At 39.9% G+C, this 20,143-nt stretch overlaps 1 protein-coding gene across 2 annotated transcripts in view; it reads right to left on the bottom strand.

Annotated features, from left to right (window-relative positions):
* LOC134858731 (LIM domain-binding protein 3-like) overlaps positions 1–20,143 on the bottom strand; it is a 29,475-nt gene that overhangs the window by 8,095 nt on the left and 1,237 nt on the right. The window contains exons 1-6 of one of the 2 annotated variants that reach the window (XM_063874799.1): positions 18,087–18,167; positions 17,814–18,007; positions 8,969–9,120; positions 7,254–7,320; positions 5,873–5,895; positions 4,129–4,302 (exon numbers count right to left, since the gene is read on the bottom strand). In XM_063874799.1, the coding sequence (XP_063730869.1) occupies positions 4,129–4,302; positions 5,873–5,895; positions 7,254–7,320; positions 8,969–9,120; positions 17,814–17,909 (512 nt within the window). In that variant the 5' untranslated portion in view covers positions 17,910–18,007; positions 18,087–18,167. Of the gene's footprint in view, positions 1–4,128; positions 4,303–5,872; positions 5,896–6,420; positions 6,603–7,253; positions 7,321–8,968; positions 9,121–17,813; positions 18,008–18,086; positions 18,168–20,143 lie in introns of those variants that run through there. The other variant, XM_063874798.1, reaches the window with a different exon arrangement.

The raw sequence follows: 20,143 nt of genomic DNA, 5'->3' as shown, positions 1-20,143 counted from the left end.
TCAGGAGGATTTAGAGACAAAAACGAACAACCCACAGTCTCTTTATGGGCGGATAAAAGCTCGACCTCTGCTCCCATTGATTCACGTTGAGTCATCGCACTCTGTATGCAGACTGACGGGAGTGGGAGAGGGGGGGTGGTGGGGGTGGTGGTATCTGCTGTTATTTCGGGCAGCAGCAACGATCGATGTGCATAATGGAGGGATGATTAAATAACGTGCTGAGCAAAGAGAGCTGCATCCATCAGGGCGGAGGGTGGAGGAGGGCGGGGGTTAAAAGGTTTGTCTTCCACAATAAAGCTAAAATAAGAGGAAGACTAACGGAGAGAGCAACAGCAGATTTAGATAATCGTTTAGCAAAAAAAAAAAAGAATCATTGTTCACAAAATGAGAGACAGACTTTATGTTCTGCAGTCACAGGCTGCTTTATATGAGGGCGCATTCGGGAAGTTGTATGTAAAGAGGAAAGGGGAGTAATATACTGAGCAAATATAACAAGCAAATATAATAAAACGTCATTTCCAAGATAAAAGTATTTACATTCTGAGAAATAAAACTCCATACATTACCAAGAATACACATACATATCCCTGATATTATACAATACAGAATGTACAGGGAAAGCCTTCTGTTCCTCCTAGGTTTTGTTTCTGTAAATGTAAAACGTCATTCTAAAAAGGTCCTGTTTACTCTCCATTTAAGTAAAAAAATCTGACTTTCTACAAATCACAAAACATGTGTGAAGAAACTGGAGTATTTATTTGATTCAGTCCTTTAAGTTGATTTTTGATGAATAAATACAATTTATTCTGGCTGTTTAATGAAATGGGAAACACCAGAATAAGAATCACCAGCCTTACTGCGCTCCCTTCTGGACAAACCAGCTCCTTACAAAAGACAAATAATTAAATCAAATTTATAGATCAAGTCGTTTTTTCTGGATGGATTAAGACATCGAAACAGAGATTTAATAAAGATAAACAATCATTATTTATATTTGATCATTCTAAGAAATGCTGAATATATTTTAAAAGTAGTGAATTGAATTGGAAAAAAATACCAACATCTTTCTCGTCCTTTCTCTTAGTAAAAAAGTCACACGTCTGATGGAAACACTCCATAACTATCCTGCTGTTTTTCAAAATAAGAGTCTGAAATAGGGCCAGTTTTCACAATCGTGTCAGATAAGGGGTGACCGGTGGGGGGAGTGAGGAGAGGTGAGGGGGGGAGCAGGCACAGTGTAAAGGTGGTGGTGGTGGGGGGGGGGGGTCAGCAGCTTTTAAAAGGAGCTCTGCTGCCTACCTGCTTCCTCCTCAGAACCCCTTCCTCCTCCTCCTCCCCTGGTACTGTAACACAAACAGCAGACGTCAGCGAGCTTCCTCAGTTTAAAGTTTGTCGACAATTATGTTGAAAAGTTTGAAATCTGCTGCCAACAACGCCTGAATGTGTCCAGTCAGATGTCTGAGAAGACTACTTTTTATGTCTGGATGTTCTTTCCTGCTATTAGCCTGCACAAACACCCCTTTGCCATCTTGGTTTTTGGCCAGCATTGATGTTTAAAGAGAACTGGACACAGCGTTGGACGCGGTTCTACGTCTTAGCTAGAATAGCCTGACTCTTCAGAAAACAAATACCCAGAACTTTCAGGATCTTGGGCCAATAGAGAATGGGCACTTACATTTTGGCTAAGACTCACCTGCAATCTATTATTTCACGCTTGGTCTTGGCTCAGTTTAATTAAGGAAGAGGTAAAATAACGCTTGATTTGGCTTTTAGTGCATTTCACAACTTTGAGACCCTATTGCTTTAAATAAGGGCTATGCGACTGGGAATTGCCCAGTTCATTTAGCGCAAAAAAGATTCTACGTCACTTCCCAAATATAAGTCAATAAGAACAAGATTTTTTGGGCCCAATGACGTCATGGACTGACAAAGAAGTTGTAGTACCACAGTTTGGCCACTGGGAAAATAAGCTTCAACGTCCGGTTCACTTCTCGGGGGCTTGGTCACAATCTTGGTTTTTGGGCCGGTGAAGATGAATCCTTAGGGGCCATAAAACAGTGTGCTACCGCTCTTTTAGCACAATGTTGCACAACCCCATGGTTATCAGTGGACTGGAAAAGCGCTATATAAAATGTCAAACTCAAAACCAAAGTTCCGAGGGTATTCTCCCATCATGCAATACTCTGGGGACATTGACATACTGGAAATTGAGATAATTTGGAAACAGCGGATCACAAACTTTTCAACTCTATCGTAGCCTATATTTATATGAGGTTTCACGCTAAACAAAAGTAACCCGGAGACTTACAGGCCTCGGTGCCGGTCACGTGGGCCAGGACTTTGAAGGTCTTGGACTGTATGTTGGCTGAGGTGCTGCGGCGGCCCCCCCCACCAACATCCTGGTCCTTCTCTGCAATCTGAACCGCCTGATAGACCGGCGAGTCGCTGAATTCAAGCTCTTTAACGGGACTGAAACCCCCCCCCCACATCAAACCAAAGCAGGTCAGACAGAAAAGCTTGAGCGGTCTTTTAGGAAGAGGGGAACATTTGTGGATGCACTGAAACCTGCAGTGCAGTACAACTTTGGATTGATGGTGCAAAAGAAAGCAATATTGGGCTGGTGTTGATTTGATTTTGCATGACTTCATTCAAATAAAGGACGTTAAAGGGTTTAAATATCTCTAGGGCTGCAACCAAGGATTCTTTTCTTAGTATCTCTCCACAAAAATGTCAGAAAGTAGCATTAAAATCAATAAAAGTACATCTTATCTTTAAGGTCTATCCCAGTCCAATACTTAAAGATATTCCCTTTACCGTGATATAATACAAAAAATATGTGAGAGTCTGAAAACAATTTTCTGACATTTTTGAATGAGAAATGCCTACAAATGAGTGCAAATAGAAACATTTGCATTGTGTTTCAGAGGTAGGAGATTGGCGTTATACACATAATAAACAGATATGAACCTTCAGTAGAAGAAGAGAGGGATTGAAATCCGTCTAAGGGTGCAACTAAGGATTATTGTCATTCTCAATGAAAGGTCCAAGGTGATGTCTTTAAATGTCTTGTTTTGTCAGTCTAAAACCCACAGATTGTCCCTTTAATATAACTTCAAACTGTTTTTATCGTTACTTGTTGTAAGTTGCTTTAAATAAAGCGTAACTAAATTAAATCAAATGAAATAAAAAAAGAGAAAAGCAGCAAATCTGCATATTTGAGGACTGCATTTAGAGACATTCTTGCATGAGAATAAAACATGTTGTATTGTGTTCTGGTATTAAATGTATGTTGTTAGACACAAAATGAACAAATATAAACCACCAGAAGAAAAAAAGGTATCAGAACATTCAGTTTTCTTTCATTTGAGGTTTTTACCCGGCTTATAGTCGGTTTAGTTTTGTACTCTGAGCGTTTCTCAGTAAAGGCGAGTTTGTCGCAGCGTGACGAACAGGAAGTGTAATTGGTTTCTCAGTGGAGCTGTGATTAAAGGTGGTGTATGAGGGTGTAAACGTGTGTGTAGATGTCAGAAGCAACAAGAACATTTTGAATTCATGCAGAACACTGCAGCACAGATCCAGGAGCAATTTTCCAACAGGATGGAAAAATGTCTCGTTAGTGTCAGAGGAGGAAGAGGATTGCCACAACAACAACAACAACAACAAAGATGACTTTCACCTAAATATTTTGCAAGTGATTGCTTCAGCTGTACTTCGGAGAAGAGGAAGATAGTCATAAATACTAAATAAATACTAGATCATGAATTACAAAATATAATCATATTTATGATGTCTTTGGGAAATACGCCTCAATATTTCTTACACGTCTTTGAAAATTGATCGAAACATAATTGTGAAGAAGATTAGGAGAGGATGAGGAGAGGAGGGAAATATAAGATGATGATGGACCTTGGTGAGGAGGAGGAGGAGGAGGAGGAAAGGATGCATTTAGGAGGAAGGATGGTGCTTTGGTGAGAAGAAAAAAGGATGGCAGGAGATTATGGCGAGTTGGGAGAAGATGAAAAAGAGGCCAGAGAAGAAGAGGATGATTTAGGATGACGAAGGTAAATTGGTGAGGAGGAAGAGCCCAGAGGAGGAGGAGGCGGAGGAGGAGGAGGAAGGTGCTCTTACCCGGCGTCGTGCCCCATCCCCTGCGTCTGCCCGGCGATCACATCCATGATGGCGTCCTGCGAGTACATGCTGATGGGCGTGTTGTATTGGGCGTGGATGATGGTGGCCTTCCCGCCGGGGGCCGTCACCTCAATCGGCCTCTGGGTGGGGGGGCCGGCAGGGTTGAAACCGGCGCTGTGAGGTGAGGAGGGGGTGGAGGTTGTAAAGGTTGAGGGGTGTGTGTGAAGGTGGGATACGAGGAGGGGGTGTGTGTAGTTTGAAGGTGTTAAAAAGAAGACGCATCATCCAGGAAAATCATGCTCACAAAAATGTTCACTTCCCTCCAATAAAAAGGGCACCTATAGCCAACGTCTGTCAAATCAGAACAACGTGCTTTTCCATATTGTTTGAAAAGTATGTGGGATCAGTTTTATACTTTAACATAAAAATATTGAATTTGTATAAAATAACTATCTTTACTGCAAGAATTGAATAGTCCGTGGTAATTTTTATGCCACTAGGGGGCAACAGAAAACAACTGAGGCGATAACTGCGATTATTAGGATTTCATTTTAACATGTTTACCAGGTGCACAATGACTCCCCTGTAAAAAAACTCATGGATTTGTGACTTGAATCTCCAAAAATGTCTGAGATTTTCTTGCAAATATGTGATATTTTACCAACTTCAAACAGAAAAGGAAAATGTCTGAATTATTGCATTTTTCTTTAGTTTTCCCCTTTAATGGCGCTTATAAACTGGTCTTATTAATCACACCTCTCAGTTTCCTTGAGTAAAATAATTATTCAAACATGGTATTAAATAAACCTCAGGCATTTTCAATCTATAAAAAAAGACCCTCAGAATCTGACCTTTGTGTAAATTCAAAACAGACGTATGGATGATTGTATTACAGCATGGATGTAATACAATCAGTTTTTTAAAATGGTATATAAAAGTCTCTGAAGATGCATGCAACAGCACAAACATAAAACCCAGAGGTTGACTCTCTATTGAGACTCATTTTTCTCTTTAAACAACAAGAACAACATCAATAACAACATCAGTCTGAAACCCTCAGCAAACCACCACGATGCAAGCAGACGTTTATAACTTCCAAAAACATGACATTTATGTCTCGTTTTACACTGAAAATGCTCAGCTGTGAGGAAATGTTGAAGTACCAATGATAAAACTTCTCTGTCATGTTTATCTTTTGACTTTTGACTTGATTTTTTTGTCCCTTTCAGCCTGAGCAGCTGCGTACAAAAACAAGAATGTCTCTCTCTTCTCAAAAGTCAAATTCTATCCAATATTAAAGTTTTGACAATGTATTCTGAAAATCTACTAAATATATGCATTGAAATGTGAATGAAAATGCATCTCTTTACAGTCAGCATTTTACTCTGCGATCGTGCATAAACTATTTATTTCTAAGCCTAACTCGATCATTCAGTGTGAAACAAACCCAGCATTGAAACTGCTTTAGTTACTGTTCAGCTGAAGATTTTAATTTAACATATTCATCATGCTTTTATTTTGAAATTTCCCCTGCAAATTGATCAGATATTTGGCTGATTGGAAATGTGGTTTCAATTTGTCTAAGAGAAGCACTAAACCATTTCCACTTTGCTTTAATTTCAACCTGTTCTCTATTATTGAACAATGATGTAATGATTTAAAACGACTACAGGCAGCACTTCAGAAACAAAGCATGCCTTAAAAAGACCAAACACACACAACACTCAGCAGAGAGGATACTAACTTGGGAGGAGCGGGGGAGAAAACCTTTGTGTGAGCGAAGAAACAGAAGAAAAAAGTAGATTTAGTCATTAAAAAAAACCCACATTTGACAGTGTGTTCTGTGGCTGCTCCTAGAGAGAGAGGCAGGGAATAAAGGTCAGAGGTGAATCCCATAATGAAGCTCAGGAGACGCACACTTCCTCCTGCCCGGTGATCCGCTAGAGAGAAAGCAGTTCCTGCGTGAAACGGCTGACAACAAGGTCAGTGGATTAATTTGTGGAGCTCAGTTTAACTGCTTTACAGACTGCTGGGTAGTTTAATCTGTGTATTACAGAGGTATTAGGACCAGACATAAGGGGGAAAATCCCTCTAATGTTTTGTTTTTGTGCGACTGTCAAGACACTGAATGTTCTGATGCACCCATTTTTCTCCTTATTCTCGGGGTCAAAGGTCAGCAGAGGGTTAGAGGAGAATAATCTACCATCACAGTGAGATATTTCTCTACAGTCTCAGGTGTGACGTGTTGGGAAAACGCTATTTAAAGGAAGCCATGATTCCTCCTCTACGTACCCGACAGGCAGCCCGGCCTGAATGGCGGCCATCTCCCTCAGAGTCTCCTCTGAGTACAGGCCGATGGGGTTGTTATACTGCTTCCTCTGGGTGGGGCTCGTTGCCGCCCCCCTCCCCGGAGAGTCTGCCCCCGCAGGCCCGGAGGAGGCACTGCAGGCCGACAGGTGGCCGTTCACCTGAGGCTCCAGGGGTAACAACAACTATCAATACCTGGTGTTGAGTCGTTGAAATATCCTTTTGTGATCGTCAGTACCTCTTGTCTTCCCACTAAATCTTATACATCAATTAAAAGGTAACGCAGGGTGGGTAATTACTTTAAAGATTATCATTTATTTGGGTTCTCCTTTATTATCCTTTTTTTCCCTCAAAGTCACACGTAAATATTCACTAGTATTATAATTCTATTTCAGTGCTTTCAAGTCTTATCGCGTTTGGCCACCAGGGGGCGAAATCGCATCATAATGAACCAGTAGTATGTTTTTGTGTGTGCCGGTGTGTGTGTGTGTGTGTGTGTGTGTGTGTGTGTGTGTGTGTGTGTGTGTGTGTGTGTGTGTGTGTGTGTGTGTGTGTGTCCTTATAAAGCAGCAGTGTGTTTTCTTTTGGCAGAGCGGAACACAGAGAAAAATACATGTTTATATATGTGTTCAGCAGTAAAGACAAACTGAGGAGGAAAAAATGAACATATAGAACATAAAATAAAAATATATCACTCATTTTTAAACACAGACAGACTGGATTCCTATATCAGTTTCTTTTCACCTTAATCTCTCAGTTGCATTTGTGGATGTGCAGCTGTGTGTGCAGCAGCAGCAATGCATTATGGGTAAAGATACCTGTTGGTGAGGAATTATGGAAAAAACGTCCATCCTCGGCAGCGACATCGCAGCGCTACGCTTCGCCCTGCAGGAAGAAAAGCAAACAGAGAGATCACTACATGTTGAATTACTTCTTATTTACCTTCTTGTTTTCTATATGTCATGTCGTAAACTATATTTCTGTTTGAATGTATAAGTTCTGTCCACGAGAATTTATTTTGACTTGAGTGCGCTCAAGACCTTCCTTTAGTCAGAGCTGGTTTCAGATTATTCCCGATATGTTCGTCCTCCTTGTTGCCACAAAACATTGAATTTCCTCTCATTGTTTTATTGTATTTTAATGATCTATTGTTGTATCTTAATTCATTTTTACACTCCATCTTGTCTTGTCATTATTTTCCTGTTGTTTATTGTTTACAATGTTGTTGTTTGTTTCTGTAAAGTCCACTGAGACAAACGTGTTTCCTGATATATACACTTTGATTTGATTTGACTTCGCTTTGTATAAATTATTTAGGGAGCAGCGATCACAAAAAGAGACCAACAAACACATTTTAGGGACAAGTATAAGGTCATTATTACACTAGAAGCTACATCATTGTGAGTAAAAGAGCCTACACTACATAATTGAACAATCAATAATTAAGATGTCTTTATTTTCTTTCTTTCATTAAGGACATTTAGGAGAGAAAAGGAAGGAATTGATGCTGTTTATGGAAAAATCAGATTTTTTAATAACCTGAGACCCTGGACTGCTATAAAGGATCTGAACTCTAATTCAGATGAAGCTGGGATGTAGATATTCCATGTTTTACAGATCACAATCGACTTATAAATCACAGATTTGTTATTTCTGACCCTGAGAAAAAAACTGATTGCATCTCAAGTCACTGTCTCCTCTGCCTGTGTGTTTCCTGTCAAAGGTCACCAGAGGTCAAACTGCTTCCATTATATCCGAGCGTGAAAGCTCCTCATCTATCTGCTGACCTTCGTGCCCTGCAGTCTGCTTTACACTCGTAAAACAACATGAGCGACGAGAAAAATGATGGAAAAACTCCTCATCTTCATCCCTTTTTCTTATCCTCCCCCCCTGAGGGTCTTCTGTTATGAGACATTCATTTCCTCCCAGAGTTTATCAGATGTCTGTCAGACACCTTCAGGGAGCAGAGGAGGATTTCACCGCTTTTTATTCCTGAGGGACGGCACAAAGTCAGCGGCGGCCATCTTTTAGCATCGTTCACCCTGCAGCATGTTCCCAAGATTACAGAACAACCCTCCAAATTTATTTTCAGAGCTGGGGGAAATATGACTAACTATCCCCTACATTAAGCTTACCACTTTAGGATTTAAGATTTTGCATTAAAACAATTAGATAAACTATTTGCATCTTTCAGGTATCCCAGTGGAATAACTGGTTGAGGTCCAAAAAGGCCAAAACATCACTCTGTAACACTTCTTGCGCTTCTATTGGCTAATGCTCCAAGACAGTGAACAATAAGGGGCGGGACATCTCTAAGCGGTTGGCCAATCGACACAGAGGCGGCCAGCTGATCAATCAGAGCAGACTGGGCTCTGGTTTCAGACAGAGGGTGAAAAAAGGTGCTGCAGCACAGGCAGTATGAGAAACATAAAGAGCTTTCTGAACATTAAAGCATGGAGACATGTCCCAGTAGAGACACTACATACTGATATGAACCTGAAAATGAGCCCCTGATAAGGAGATAAGGCCTTACTTGGTCATAGTGAGTGCCAGGTTGTAGTTGGCCATCTTGATCTTGTTCTGAGCCTCCAGGTGGGTCATCCCGTCCGTGCCGACGCCATCGATGGCTACGATTACATCGCCCTGCACCAGGTTACCCTGCGCCGCCTTGCTGCCCTGCGTGATCTGGACACATGAGAAACTATGAGAAACTTTGATCAAATACATGATGGTAAAACAAAAGTTAATTTAAAGAAATAAATAAGAAACTGTTTCCTGTTAGAGATGTCCTTTATTTAGGTTCAGGTCACATCAAACCCCAACCTGCATATTTAGTCACTTAATAACGAACAGCTTATAGGAGAACTAAGAAGAAGTTTGCAAAAAATGTCAACTCATTCACCAATAAAGTCAAATTAAAGGTAAACATTTCCCTATTTTTGTGTCATCTTATTTCAGAAGCATCCTGATGACATTGGAGTGTGATGACACATCACACTCCAATGTGGGGTCGGTCCTGCGCTATTCTGGGTCTGAGAGCAACATCGGTGCCCCCCCCCCCCCCTCCAACCACGCCTAAAGTTTTAAGGTAGGACAATGTTGACGTTAAGACAATAGCCCGCTGTGGCACGGACAGGCCTCCTGTAGACTCGCTTTGCATTTCTGCTCCTTTTTTGTGTTTTCGGTCCTCCGTTTATAATCCTTTCTCTTTTGAAAACCTGATTTGTTTCCAGACATTTTGATTTAGCCTAGGCTACCAACTAACCGAATGTCGATCTCACGTCTTGAGCCTGCGATTACTCCCGCTGGGGGGAGGGGGGGACTCTGATACATTTTTAAAATAAATCATTAACAGCCAATAAGGAAACTGCCAGAAGCAAACATACAGGGTCCCTTTGTGCTGTTAAGTGAGACACACTCTGCGATACACTTAATGCAGGATCAGAGAGAAATCCTCATTTATTTTTATTGGGCCCCCCTCCAGACCGGCCCGGGTACAATTGCTCCCGTTGCTAGCCCTCCAGAACCGGCCCTGCTCCAATGTGCATCTTTAATCAACTTAATAACGAAAAAGCTTCAGGGAAAAGGTTCACAGATTTCCATGAAACACATTCAATGAAAGCAGAATTAATCAATCATTTAAGGATTAATGTGTTCGTGCCCTTAATCTGAAAATCCACCTCTGCAGTGACAGTTCTCCAACAAAACCGGTTATTAAAAAAACAAAAAAATCAAAGACTTAGTTGATATTAAAGTGGTGCAAATCCTGCAGAAGATCATGGACTCATCACACCTGAATATAAAGTGTCTCGTGGGAAATCATCCTCTAAAGACAAATATTTGTATACCATGTGAGACATTTTTCATGAATTGCAAATATAGTAGTTTAAAATAAGAACTCACTTAAATTATAGCACCTTTTAAACAGAGTGTTTTCATAATAATAGAACACATTTAAAGCATGGGAAGAATTAAATTAAAATTAAAACCACCAACTAAAATAGGATGAAATAAACAGAACAAAAGAGAAGGTAATAAAACTCTTAAAAGGTGATTTAAAAGACCATCTAACCCTGATCTCCCCCAAAGTAAATGCTAACATTTGAAAAATATCAGTAAACAATTATCAGGTCCTTGTGTCTTTCGTTCTGCAGGTATTTGGTATATCAAGGCAAAGTATTGGGCACTTAAAAAGTTTTAAGAGTTATCTTTCATATTTGCGCTCTTCACATGTTGTCCTGTAACTGCAGCTCAGGAATTCCCTCTACAGTTGTATCTTATCTTATGAATGTCTGTCCAAAATTTCATCACAATCCCTCCGGTAGCTGCTGAGATATTTCGGTCTGTACCAGAGTGGTGTGCAGACAGTTCAGCCGGCATGCCGCTAGTGTGGCTAAAAATAGTGAAAGCTGGGATTTAGGTGAACAATGACCAGAGAATAAAAGTCATGAGCATGAATTTTGAGGCTTATGCTTCAAACACATTTATTTAAAACATCATAATCCACATTAAGGAGTTTGTTGTAATCACTTTGACTATTTGTGTCTGTACATTTGTCCTAAATTTACAAAAAAAATTGCGTTACATAATGCCTTACTTACATTTTTAAACACACACACACACACACACACACACACACACACACACACACACACACACACACACACACACACACACACACACACACACACACACACACACACACACACACACACACACACACACACACACACACACACACACACACACACACACACACACACACACACACACACACACACACACACACACACACACACACACCACACACACACACACACACACACACACACACACACACACACACACACACACACACACACACACACAAAATGACACTAAGAATCTTCTGGCTGACATTTCCACAGGATGCAGGTTATGTGGCATGAATGAAACGTCGCCCCCTTGAGAGGAGCAGTTAGCAGCTAGCAGTTAACAGCTAGCTGTAAGCTCTAGCTGCTAGCTGCTAGCCGTTAGCCGTTAGCCGTTGGCAGTTGGCGGGCAGTGACAGACAGCCGGGAGCCCGGCTCACACACTGCTCATCTTACTGGTTCATCTACAGTTATTACAGTTTCTTGCAGCTGTCACTATACCGTACCGTGTAACAGCCCTAAATAGCTTATAAATAAACAGAAACAAGGACCTCTTAAAAGCCAAACCATAATAACAACAAATGCAGCCTTTACTTTGAAATAAATAATATTTAAATAGTATGTTGGCTGAAGCTTCATGTCTGTGTGCGTCTATCCTGATCTCAATATGTCAGACACACTATCCCAAAAGCAGATTTGTTTCAGCAGATTTGCCAGGCAGACAATGAATGTTGCTGCCAGTGAGTGTTTCACTTTTCCTTACTCTTTGTTCATGTTGAAAAACATTGTTAAACATACAGATAGAACAAACCGATAATATAAAGCAAAGTGGGGACGCTAGTCTGTACAACAGTGTCAGTGAGAGTTGTTGTAGGTTTTGCACAATTGTATAAATGCCCTACAAGGACACCACTTCCTGCAACCCTTACACACATTAACTACTTGTATTTGCTATACCATTAGAATAAAAACAAAAAATAAGAGAGAAATAAAACTCTGCTGCACGGCGTTTAGCCTCCTGTTTGCTGACGCTTCGTTATTTTCTGATCACCAGTGGCCGGATTAAAGTGAACAAACATTTGCAGAGTTTGAACAATGTGAGGTCTGTGTGTGCAGAGCGGCCTACTATACACTGACCCACATACTCTCCATGTTCACTGCACAGACCCTGTATCTACCACATTTACACACTTCTGTGAATGGGTTTGTTGGAGAGAGTTATTTATGTACATTACAGTGATATAGTCTGCCTACAATCTGCACTCAACTGTCTGGAGTTAAAAATGCGATTCTGGGTTTCATCGGGCACACTGACCGACAGCAGAGTGTCTGTAACAGTAGAAGAAGAACTGATAAGACATGTGTGTGTCTGAGTGAGTGTGTGTGTGTGACCTTCAGGGGCTATAAACAGCCTGTGCCTGTCAGCAGCCTCAGGGTGATGCAGCTGAAGCTCCACACGTTAAGTTCACGCACATTTCTCCGGCACAGATCACCTGAGAAACAGCCATTTTTCCGCCTTTGACAGGTGAAGATGCACTGTCCCTGAGCAGCTGTGATACGAGTGTATTTTAAAGTCTTGAAAGAGTTATTTTGCACCTGTTGTTCTTTTTCCTCTCTTCCAAGTCATTTTTAGAATTTTAGTAGCTATTCACCATCTCTTTGAAGCCATTTAGTTTCCCTTCTAAGTGTTTTTGAGTCTAAAAATGTCTTTTAAGTCAATCAGCAACACCTAAATGGATGAGCATCTCTTTGTGGTCGTTTCAAGTTCTTTTAAAGTAATTTAGGTTTTGGAGTTGTTTGCGTCTCTTTAATGAACAGCCATTCTGCATTACTTTGTATTTTCTTTGAGTCTTTTTGTGTTGGTTCCGCTCCTCTTTAGTCTCTTTCATTCTTTTAGTGTTGGTTGTGTGTACTTCAATAGCTGTTTTGCGTATTCTTACAGCCATTTTGCATCTCTTTTAAGTCGTTCAGCTTCTCTTCCTGGTCATTCACAGTTTGAGGTTTTGCTCTTTATAATAATGTTGCATCAGTAGTTTGTTTTCTTTGTGGTTGCTTTAAATCTTATGTAGCATCCCTTGGTGGTTGTTTCGCATCTCTTTGTGGTCGTTTTGTATCTCTTTTGGTTTTGTCTGATGCACAATAAATATAACCTGAAGCAAAAGCTGTGATCTTTAAGCCTGAAAAATGTTCTATTTTGGCTAGTAAAGGATGCCACTGGCCTCTTGCATATTGTGCCTGAATGTTGTGCCCTGCACCCATGCATAGAGATATACTGAAAACATTTCTAATGTTGCAACGTGATGACCAGCTCAGTGTCTCTCTCTGTGCACGGTGGATCTTATTTGGGGTTTCCTGATGCTGTGAAAGCGTTTGGGTTCTCCTGACCTGTAACAGGATGCAGGGGGGGAGGGGGGGCTGAGTCAGCTCCATGTGTTACAGCAGCAGCTCGGCTTTCACACCGACTGTATAACTTTATATAAGCAACTCTGAGCCACACAGAGACCACCAGGGGGGTAAAGAGTACTCAGGTCTTTAGCTTAAAGCCTTAATACTACAGTAAACATTCACAAATACATGCTTTTCCCCTGGTTTTCTGCCCCCAAAATGTTAATGAATCAATATCAAAGTGCTGGTGATCATTGGCATATCACAAAAGGGAACATTTCTTCTCAGAAAAAACTAAATTAGCTGAAAGTAATTTGTTATTTAAAGGGTTAAAACTATCAAAACTAAATGTATATTGTCTGGTTATCTTCAGGACTGAAGTCGATATAAAGATTAAAGTCAGTAGAAGTGGTAAATAATATTAATTTACAATAATTAAATGCAGTTTTTAAAATATATTCTTCCTTTTAAGACTTCAGAGCAATTTATTTTCCAAGTTAAGCACAATTTAAATCTGAAGATTTTTACTGGCGACAGTATTTCTGCACTGTGTAATTACTACTTATACAAAAGCAAAGTAAAGTTCTCGTCATGCAGAATTGGCTAATTTGGATTAAAATGATTGATCCATTAATGTGGTTATTATGTCAATGTTGGGTCAAACTGAACTCACTTCAAAAACTTTACATACCCTATGTTAATACCACCTAATAATACATCCTACTTTTTGGACCGTTCCGTCTAATTTACTCTTTGGTTGTTTCATGTTGCTTATTTGCTAGTTTATTTACTGGCCTTATGGAAATGTATTTGTGCATTTAAAATACAAATAACAATAAATAACGTTCAAGAAAAGATGATATATATCGAAGTGTCGATTAAGGACAATTTTTCCTTCCCTCTACATCTAATAATGTCAGCGTTAATCCTCCCTGCTGCGGGATATCTCCCTTTCTTTCCTCTGTTCTGATCCTCCTACACAGCTGACATTTCTGTCGGCTCTGCAAGATAAATGTCAGTCTGCTTTATTGCAAAGAAGATAAAATGGTAAAGAAATATAAGGAATATAAGGAATATCATACGGTCAGACAGACAGAAAAACCAAGAGACCGTAAATGTCCCGCTGAAGGGACACTAAAACATAACGTGTGTGTGGAAACTTTAAGTGACATTCATTTTCCACAGTTCTTTTTCCGGAGGTTTAACTATGCACACTTTATGGATAAGACAAATCAAAGTCATAAACATTCAAGTCAAGGGTGATCTTAAACAAAATATCAGAGTATATTTTGATATAGTACGCATCAACACACCAAAGAGCTGCACCTCTTCTGTTTTCAAGAACACTATTAAGACGAGTTCTTATTATATTTACATTAAATATGTTTCATCATTCACACTGACGCTACAGGATCTGTGAAAACTTCCCTGCCTTCTTGTTTGAGGAGCTTAATGTTATTTTATACTTTTCTTATTATCAACAAATACCACATTTAGAGGGAAACAGAAAGGTGTTGTGCTCTAAATACTGTCTGACTTCCTGTCTTTTTTCCATTGGTGCCTACTAAGACATACATCTTTAAAAACAGAATATAGTTTCTTCAATAATGTCCTTAAAAAGCTGCTCACTGCGGATTTAATCAATCAAGCAGAAGAGAAATGTGTTTTCAGAATATTTTCAGTGGCAGACTAATCCACATTTGTTGCTCTAGTGAGTATTTGGTACTAAATCGATGCTAAAATCTGAAAAATGTAATATTTCACAACTGTAGTTTATCGGAAGAAACTTGAGGCAAATCAGCATTAATAAATTCCTAAAAAACACAATGAAAAAGTAGTGTATGTGGAAGTAAATTGGATGTAATGTTTGTATCAAACTGGTATCAAGTGTTTGAGAGTTTGAGAATACCTGGTTTTGTGACATAGGAAGAAACAATAAAGTTTAAAAACAGTCAAATAATTGTCTTTTTTAAGTGCGTTTCATCGGGTTATGGCACAGTTAATGCATATTACACTTTCACCAAACGTGTTTTACTTGAGGCATTATACATCTCCCATATATTCCTGCTGGAAGGTGTCCCGATCATTAATATTTTGCATCAGTGACTTGCAGATCTGACCAACCATGAGTGACCTTTAAGCAAAATTACAACCATGCAGTAATTAACCAATAAAACAACAACACAACAAGTGTATTTCAGCTTGCCTCTACATCCCCCTCCACTCACACTAAACCTGACTTCCTGTTGACTCTGAGACTCTGATTAAGCAGCAGATTGATTTATCCTCATTAATCCCGCTGTTTCTCTGATGCTCGCTCAACCTGCTGCCCCAAACTCTAAACCTAAGGAAACAATGAACACACCAACCCGGAGGCATGATGGGAAACGTCTGCCGCAGTCCCTCGCTCATACAGCAATCCTCTGACAGACGGCGTAAAAACCGGCAGAAAACGCAGCGTAAATCCAATTCAGATGCTGTCAGATTATCACCACATGGAGATAAAAATGTGCACCTTTGTCAGAGTCAAAGTATTTGGGAGGGTTAGGGGAAAAACTGCTAATATGGTGAATATCTTGGTTATTCAACTTGTAATAAGTTCATTATTACTTTACATTACATGCATTTCTCGAAATAAATTGTAGGGAAAGCAGATTTGTGTGTGTCCAACACGCTTTACACTATACAACCAAGTGCAGGAGCATTCTGAGGAAGATAAGAGGGTTTGTTGATAACAAAACGAATGTATTTGGGACACATGTTCAGGTCGGAAACACTCTGTAGCCCACACACACAGGGACAGAGAGGAAACTCCTCGTCAGCTGTTCCAGAAGGACTACTGTCAGTGTGTGTGTGTATGTGTGTGTGTGTATTTGTAAGTGTGTGTGTGTGTGTGTGTGTGTGTGTGTGTGTGTGTGTGTGTGTGTGTGTGTGTGTGAACAGCTGCTGGGTGTCATTGTCTCAAAGCAAAACCTGTGCATCTCAAAAGTCCTGTCCTTTAATTCCACTCTGCAGTGATAACGAGTCATGGATGATCTGCATCAGCATCTGGACAGCAGTGAGAAGACGTTTAACCCAACGGAAGTTCTAACAGGAAATAAATTCCTCCGTCACAGAGAGCCAGTTCGCAGAATAATCCAACAAGCAGCCAACAAGGATTAGGTCAAAGGTCAATAATGACACATCCTGAGGACACATGCAGCAGATTCACAGAGAGAGAAGGCAGTGAAACTAAAACCAGCTCCAGTTTTAGGCTCTGGCTCTGCTTTCAGCCTCTCTGACAAACCCCGGCAGCCGTCATGCTGTCGGGGGGAGGGAGCAGCTCTCACCCTGGAGCTCTCTCTTTTTTACTCTCATACTACCTCTTTTCACCCTCTGTCTGAAACCAGAGCCCAGTCTGCTCAGTCTCATTGGTCAACCACTTACAGATGTACCGCCTCTTAGCCTAGCCTATCATTTACAATGTGTTGGGGCACTAGCCAATAGAAACATGAGTGTTACGTAGTGATGTCACTATGTTTTGGAAGTAAACAAAGGAGTCCAATGGAGGCGTGTGGGAGAGAAACTCAGGGAATCACGGGGATTTTAACCTCTGCATACCATTTACATGCACTAAATCCTATAGAACACACTACAGGAAACACAAAAAGCATAATTGGGCCCCTTTAAAGTTTCTTTAAGATCGGTTTGAGTCAACAAACAATGCAAAAGTGTCCTCATCCAAACAGTCTTTCTTTTCTTAAAAATGATTGTATTCAAAAGCTGTTAAAAATTAAGTTTTATTTCCATTAAAATCCAGTTGAGATATTTAGATTTATGTCACTGGTTTTAAAGTCATTGACTGGACTGCTGTAACCTGTCGCTATCATGTTGCTATGTAACATGCATGTTATTTTAATTAGCGTGTCCTGTAATGTGAGCCTCTGTGCTACACATGTTTAACCATTTTAAATGCTATCATTCTGTAACGACCCCTTAAACTAAACGGAAATGCAAATTAGCCTTCTGAGATTACTTGATGAATCAGATTTCTTTTGAAGATAAAAGAATCACTTAAGGAAGTTAGAAACAATATGAAGTACTTAAAAACCACTATAGTTAGACGTAAGGTTGTCTGTAATGTATGCGCATGATCTTCACTGTATTTCCGCTTTACTTATTACCCATAATGAGTTTATAGCATAAAAGTTGAATACCTTATTCTACAGTAATCTAGAGGATCAAACATTTGCTATGTGTAAAAATACCATAAAGGTTTGCAGACTTCCATCAAACTGACTTGTCTGGGGTCAAACAGAGACTCTCAGGTGTATCTGAAGATGAAAACTAGTGTTTAACAGTTTTTAATTCAGTATTTCTTACCCTGGAGATGGTGAGGGGCATGTTGAAGTCCTTCCCCCCCTGCAGCCTGAAGCCCCAGGGCCCGGGGCCGGGGAGCGTCACTGTGTAGCAGCTCATTCTTAGAAAGATCCTCCGAAAAATGTACGATTGAACCTTTAAAATGTGTTTAAAAACCCCACAGCTGCTGGAGGGACGGGAGGGCAGCGGGGGAGCCTCTGAAATCAGAAAAAAGACGATTTAAAAAAACAGATCGAAATAAAAGAAATTTAATTTGAAAAATGAAATGCAACGAACCGAGATGGCGAGAGCGAGGAGACAGAAGAGGACTCGGCTGGAGCCAAAGTGACAGCCTAAGAATAACCACAGATAGCACTGTTGCATTGTGGGGGGGTGGAGGGGTGAGGCGGGGTGAGGCAGGGGTGGATGAGGGGGGGGGGGGTTGGACTTATATGGTGTGAAAGGGGACACCCGGTATGCCAGGCTCGCCGTGATTCACCGGGGCTAATATAGACCTAGCAGATTCTTCTAGACTCCCTCACCCATTCATACCCTCTCTCACCCCCTTGTACCCTCCCTTTTTTCTCCCTCTCCTCGCCTCACGACCAGGGTCTCTCTCGGACCCAATCAGAGGTGATGCCAGGAAACGTCTCATTATCTCCACGGTGATAAAAGATGAAACCTAAAGGCCACCAGTTAAGTGTCTTCAGCAGCTAAAGGTCAACAGCAGATGGAGGTCGCTGGTTCAGATCCTGCATCCTAACGTCATCTATCACTGCCCGCCTGCAGCAAGGCCTCGAACTACTGTACAGGTGTTCACAAAGCACATTATTTATTTGACTAAGGAAACTCAAGAAGGCTAGTTGTTTTATTATGGTTTTAACAATGTGAGTTAACATATAAACAGGGAAATGCTGCTATTAATAAGTGCCTAAAACAAAAGAGTTTATTTTAAAATGATTATTCCTAAATGATTGGTGTTAGACGCAAGGGAAGAGAAACAAATATGGCGACAGGATAAATATATTTCAAATATTAAAATAAACGTTTGAACGATTTAATAAAACACAATGCCTTATTATAAATGACAACCATCCAATTGGAAAATATATACTAAAATGTATTATAATAGAAACAATAAAACATATGTTATATAAAATAAAAACTCAGCCTAATTATTTATTAAAACATCACTAAATTTGCTCAAATAAAGAAATCTAGCTAAACAAGAAACTTTGTTTAAAAAAAGTGTGTTTATTATTCAAAATATGAACATAGTTTTTCTGTCAAACCAATAACACGCGAGGTAAATCTTTTAAAATGTAAACTTCTCAGGCTTTTCCTAAAACAGCTGCTCAATGTAGTTTTAACAAACAAAGAGGCGAAAACAGTTCATCTGTAAGGGACTATTTTCAGCAGCAGATTAATCCACATTTGGTGCTGGAGTGAGTATATTTGGCAGGAGGGAGGTGTGTGTGGGATTCAGTGAAAACAAAGTGCGTGTTCATGGTGATGAAGGGACAGGGTTCGACTCTGAACATGAAGACTTTTTATTAAATTATTCTAAAACAAAGCAACTGTCATGAAATGTAATTATCCCCGGGATAAATAAAGTATTCAAATTTAGTCTGACATAAAATAGGAGCAGTTCTTTTTTATATACTAATTAGACTTTGACATGTTGCAGTGCTGGAAACAGAACTTTGTTTCTGTTCGCTGAGGTAATGCTTTTATTTTGACAGGTGCCAACAACAGGTGAGAATTCCCTGACACTGACAAACACACATGCATACACACGCAAACACACACATTCTAACACCCTGTGTGAGGTTTTATGTAATGGTTCTGTGTTATATAATATAGAATTTTAACCAGTTACAACTCCATTACCCATAACCCCTCAACATTTATATGTTGTTTCTTTCATTCATGTGTGAGTAAAAACAAAATCGTAGAAGATTATGAATGTTTCTGCAAAGACAAAAGTGTATTTTTTATTATTATTAATAATAATATTGATATTACTAAAAATGTTTTACCTAGTGTTTCCAAAACTTTAAAACAACTACTGCACAATTTAAAAAAAGGTTTGCTTCGCTTATAAAGACAATCATACCATAGTGAAGGAGTACAATATTATAACCACAGATTTTTTATTATTATATTTGATTTATTACTTTTGTATTCACTTTAACTTCAATTTTTTCAATAAAAGAGCAGTGTCTTCGGAGGGCACTCTGCCCCTGCGCTGAGACTGACAGGCTGCTGTGTTCACTGAGACCCTCAGCACAGACTGACAGGCTGCTCTTGGCTCGGCTTGTTATATCAGTGGCTAACTTTAGACGCTTTGTCAC

Source organism: Eleginops maclovinus, chromosome 22 (assembly GCF_036324505.1).
Source record: "Eleginops maclovinus isolate JMC-PN-2008 ecotype Puerto Natales chromosome 22, JC_Emac_rtc_rv5, whole genome shotgun sequence".
Lineage (NCBI taxonomy): Eukaryota > Metazoa > Chordata > Actinopteri > Perciformes > Eleginopidae > Eleginops > Eleginops maclovinus.
This window is presented reverse-complemented; position numbering and strand designations above follow the sequence as displayed.